Consider the following 5,419-nt stretch of genomic DNA (forward strand, 5'->3'; position numbering starts at 1 on the left):
GTCTCTTTGTATGTCAACTGTGTCTCCTACCTTGGTACGGCTGGACTCCTGTATCCTGGCTCACATGCAATAAATTGAATGTGGTTAGCAGGAGTAATTGAGGAATAATTGAAATCCACACAGATAATAGGGTCCAACTTGTGTTTACTTAAGGACTAGCAGATTTGATCCATACAGGTACAGCAATAGTCTAGAATCCAAAATGCAATGCAAAAGTTCTTTCTTAACCTGGGTTCTCTCAGCAGCTGTAACTCTAGCAGAAGCTTCATCTGCAATCTCTTGGTGGCTTTTTGTGGCAGAACTTGGAACTGCAGGATCACCTTTCTCTGGAAAATGCTCTGTAAGCCTTGGCTTTTTCCTTGTAGGTGACAGGTTTTCTGGAGAGCAATAAAGGACGGACCCTTGGTCATTCATAGCAAAGATCTCCGGATTCGGTGCTGGTTCTGATAGTCATATCAGGTGTGCTGTCTTTAGCAGGCGGCTGAGAAGAAGACTTGGAGGCTTCATCACTAAACATCCTCTGTATCTTTTTCTGTTCTTCTGTTCTTTTTAGAAAGTCCTGTAATTTACTCCACCTGTAAGTTTTTCATCGGCAAGGTCATCCTGCCAGGTGACCTCTTCATCACTGCAGGAGCTGTTGAGGAACACAAGAGGGCGCTCCTGCATCTTATAGCTCAGGCTGGCTGCTGTGATGGAGCTGCACTGACCTCTTGTGGCGGTTTCTGGTACTGTCTGGGTAGTGAGGCTGGTCAAAGCTGCGGTGAGCTGCTGTATATCGGGAACTCCTGCCGGGGCAGAAAGACTGAGAACTCCTGGCTGTAGTGGCTCTGGCAACGGTATCGCCAGTTGAGGTGGTGGCAGGGAAGAAGCGCTCTCTCCGGGCAGCGGAGTGGCAACCGGCGTGATGAGGGACATCTTACGGACCTCTCTGGGTAAGACGTGCCCCTGTACTCTGGGACTGAAAGTCATTACTAAGTTATTTATTTGCGCCACTTGTAGATTTGAGGCAGCAGGGAGTTCAGGTATCACCATGGGGACCTCCGGGTTCAAGCGTCCAACTCTGGTGGTATTGGTTCTGGGCAAAGCAGGCGTAGGCCTGTTTGGGGTATCGGGACCCTCAGGGAGCAGTGCAGGGGCAGGTACGGACCGGGCCTTGGCCTCAGGGAGTGCGTCTGCTCCTACCTGATGTTGCGGCCGGGCGGCTGGTTCCGGTGCCTCCTGGTGGTCATTGCGGGGTCCAATCACTGTCTGCGGTGCAGGCTGGTCCAAAGCCTTGGAGAATGTATCAGCGGCATCCTCCACGGGAGCAGGCTCAGCATCGGCGGCCATCTTAGTTTTCCGGGTTGGCAGCCATCTTTTTTTCCGTCATGGTGCATGCAGGAGGTGAGGGTGGAGCCCAGAGGGAGGAGTCTGCACTCCCTTGGCTCACATTGTAAAAATCATGGTGGGCAGTCTTTAGTTTTCCTGCTTCTAGGGGGGCGTATTCAGCATCTTCGCGCTCATGAGAGGGCGTTCCTGGATTTTCCCTCTTCTGGGCATGAAGAAGAAGCGCCATTTTACGAATATGGCGAATTAACCCTTGGACTGATGGAGCGCACGTTTAGCACTTTCTGGCATAGCAATAAAGCAATAAAGTCACTTTTCAGGGTTTTGTACAATTCTCAGATCTTGCAGTACTGTGAAATATGCGATGGTATCCGTTTTAACACAGAATTGGATCCGGTTCTGTTGGACAGGGATGGCACACAATTCAATCCGATCCTGTTCACAGTGTCGCCAAAATATGCAGTAAGCCAGATTGGGACAGATACACACTGGCGCAATATTAATGGTTTTGAGTTTGTGACGCCAATTTGCATGCGGCTGCCTGGTCATGAACGTTGTGCTAAGGTTCAGAATGTTAATGCCTCGCTTCAGGCTCTGATGGCACAGCGTGCAAACCACTCAGGTCTTGTCGTCAGCACATTGTTTGAAGAACTGCCATGCCAGAGAACTCCTTGAAGCTGCCTTTGGGGTGCTCGGTCCCAGGTGGCGGTGGCCAGTAGCAGGTGAACTCTCCTGGCGGCGGGTGTTCTGCTTTTGCCCACTGCTCCCTCTTTTGCTACGCTGTTGGCTCGGTCTCACCACTGCCTCTTCCTCTGAACTCTGAAAGTCAGTGGCACGACCTTCATTCCATGTGGGGTCTAGGACCTCATCGTCCCCTGCATCGTGTTCCACCCAGTCTTCCTCCTTGACCTCCTGTTCAGTCTGCACACTGCAGAAAGACGCAGCAGTTGGCACCTGTGTTTCGTCATCATCAGAGACGTGCTGAGGTGGTATTCCCATGTCCTCATCATCAGGAAACATAAGTGGTTGTGCAGTAAGCCGGATTGGGACAGATGCACTCTGGCGCAATATTAATGGTTTTGAGATTGTGACGCCAATTGCAGCTTGCGCAGGTACTGTAGCAGGGCCCTTTAAAAAGTTATAGCTCACGTACTAGGTAAGAAATGCCAGAGGGGGGATAGTGTCTTTGTATGTCAACGGTGTATCCTACCTTGGTACGGCTGGACTCCTGTATCCTGGCTCACATGCAATAAATTGAGTGTGGTTAGCAGGAGTAATTGAGGAATAATTGAAATCCACACAGATAATAGGGTCCAACTTGTGTTTACTTAAGGACTAGCAGCTTTGATCCATACAGGTACAGCAATAGTCTAGAATCCCAGCAGATAGTGGCAATATGTGGCAGGAATTTATATTTATTCTGCTTCTTATACATACGCCTAGTAGAATCTGACAGGTATCTATCTTCTGCTCTGTCTTTGGTCTGCTTGGTTTGGGCCTGACTAGCTGATGGGGTACTTAACTTCTCTTTATCTTTGGATCTGTACTTACAGGACTGCTCGCAGGGTATGGTGTTGTCTTCCTGGAGATCTATAGTGCTGTAGATGGCTGCTTTCTTTGTCCACCAGCTGAGGTAGATTACTCAGGCTGGGAAGGGTGATCTTGGGCCTCACCCGAGGCTTGGATCCTAGGTTGGGATCTCTGTTTCCGGGAGCTCCTACTAACACAGCCTTCCCCAACAGGGGGGCTGGTTCACACTGGATCTTACTGGTTTCTTCCCTCCCTTGCTGCAGGGAATAGGGCCAGCCCACTTCTGCTCCTAGAAGAGGGGGAGCTAAACACTGGAATGAACTATTCTAGTCTAGCTATACTAAACTGAACTAAACACATTGCTGCCACCTGCTGGTTTACAGGGATATTACAGCATAATATATTAAACAGGCATAGAAAATACATATAATGGAAAATGCAATGTTAGACTACACAAGATGACAATACATATGCACCTGACATATTGCAGCGGGAAGAAAGAGTTTTAGTGACATACTCTGATATGTTACAGTTGTGCGTCAGTGCATTCTATGTCTTTCACCGCTGGGGAAGGGCTAGGTGGATGCCCTTGGGAAACCCTGCCAGCGGAGTCTTCAAACAGCATAAGAGACTGCTGCATAACTTGAGGCTCAGACAGTTTCCCTGGTATGCATGGGGGTGATGTGACAGACTGATGGGCTTGGTTTTCAGGCGCCATCTGTGCGCTTTCTGCAGAAGACTGGGTGGGAGATAATGAACGTGCTGGATCCACTGTCGGCCACCCAATTGACTAATGCCTGTACCTGCTCAGGCCTTACCATCCTTAGAACGGCATTGGGCCCCACCAAATATCACTGTAATTTCTGGCCGCTACTGGGACCTGAGGTAGTTGGTACACTAGGACGTGTGGCTGTGGCAGAATGGCCATGTCCTCTCCCAGCACCAGAGGGTCCACTAACACCACCACGACCATGTCTGCGTCCTTTACTAGATGTTTTCCTCATTGGCCCAATGTATTGAATTCAAATTCAGGCCTTTTTTTACAGACACCTAACACTATCTGGCTATCTATTTATGGACCGTATTACACTAATACAGGCACAGCAGTAACCACAGATTTAGCTGAATATAAACTGTAGGCCTAGTATTTAGGCGCTGGATGACAGGTATCCCTGTTTTTCGGACAGAATTAGACTTGGAAATGCACGGTGGCGTGTGAAGTTATTGAGGATGACCCTATCAGCACTTGAATTTGCACCTTGAATGTAATATACCCTTTTACAGACAGAAATACACTATATGAGATGCACAATAGTGCGTGCAAATTTAAAGGCTTATGCTTTCAGCAATTGTAATTTAACAGTTTGCGTAATATACCCTTTTACAGAACAAAAATGCACTTGGAGATGCACGCTGAGTGTAATATACCCTTTTACGGACAGATTTACACCTGGCCTTCAACAGCAGAAATAACTGATTTAGGGAATTGCTATTTTGGGAATTGAATTTCAACCCAGAACAAAAACTATGCTTTGACGGACACTAAAAAACTTGTCCAGCCACAGCTGGAACACCAGATTTAGGGTATTGCTATTTTGTCAATTGAATTTCACCCCAGAAAAAAGTATATCCTTTGCCAGACAGCAGACAGTATTACACTTGGCTAGCCACAGCTGGAACACCCGATTTAGGGAATTGCTACTTTTGCAAGTGAATTTCACCCCTCAATAAAATATAGAAAATTCTATCCTGAGTTTCAAGGGGTGACAATAAGCACAGCCAAGCCCCTGATGTAGGATATAGCAAAAAAACAACACACTATTGATGGTTAATCGGACTTGGTGGCAGCTTGTGCTGGCGCGCCACAAGACACAAAATGGCCGCCGATCACCCCAGAAAAAAAGTGACAGAAAAACGCTCTGGGCAGCCTAAAAACAGTGAGTAATTAACTGGCAGAAGTTGAATGATCCACAGCTGTAGATCAATCACTTCATTAACTGTTTTTGCAGAGTTAATCACTGCCTAATCTCGCCCTAACAGCAGCTGCAACCTCTCCCTACACTGATCAGAGCAGAGTGACGTGCGGCGCTACGTGACTCCAGCTTAAATAGAGGCTGGGTCACATGCTGCACTGGCCAATCACAGCCATGCCAATAGTAGGCATGGCTGTGATGGCCTCTTGGGGCAAGTAGTATGACGCTTGTTGAATGGCTGCTTTGCAGCCTTTCAAAAAGCGCCAAGAAAGCGCCGAACACCGAACCCAAACTTTGAACACGAACACCCCAAAATTCGGTACTATACAGTTCGGGTTCGCTCATCCCTACTAACTATATAATGTCCCTAACATCCTACACTGTAACCTATCAGCTACACTATTCACTCACTAACCTGCACTATCTACCACTAACTATCTGGACTATATATATGAGGTATCAGATGTAATATTACACAGGAATTCAGCAAAGCACAAATATCACACTCCTCTCTCTCTCACAACTGCATGAAACAGCACAAAATGGCTGCTGTGGACGGTGTTACATAGAAAGGGGTAGGCCATTTTTCA

At 47.6% G+C, this 5,419-nt stretch overlaps 1 protein-coding gene across 1 annotated transcript; it reads right to left on the minus strand.

Moving 5' to 3' along the window:
- Positions 1–549: 549 nt before the first annotated feature.
- LOC122935158 (predicted GPI-anchored protein 58) lies at positions 550–1,329 on the minus strand. The gene has a single exon (XM_044290923.1). The coding sequence runs from the start codon at positions 1,327–1,329 to the stop codon at positions 550–552; it is 780 nt and encodes a 259-aa protein (XP_044146858.1).
- Positions 1,330–5,419: the final 4,090 nt, after the last annotated feature.

Source organism: Bufo gargarizans, chromosome 4 (genome assembly GCF_014858855.1).
Source record: "Bufo gargarizans isolate SCDJY-AF-19 chromosome 4, ASM1485885v1, whole genome shotgun sequence".
Taxonomy (NCBI): domain Eukaryota; kingdom Metazoa; phylum Chordata; class Amphibia; order Anura; family Bufonidae; genus Bufo; species Bufo gargarizans.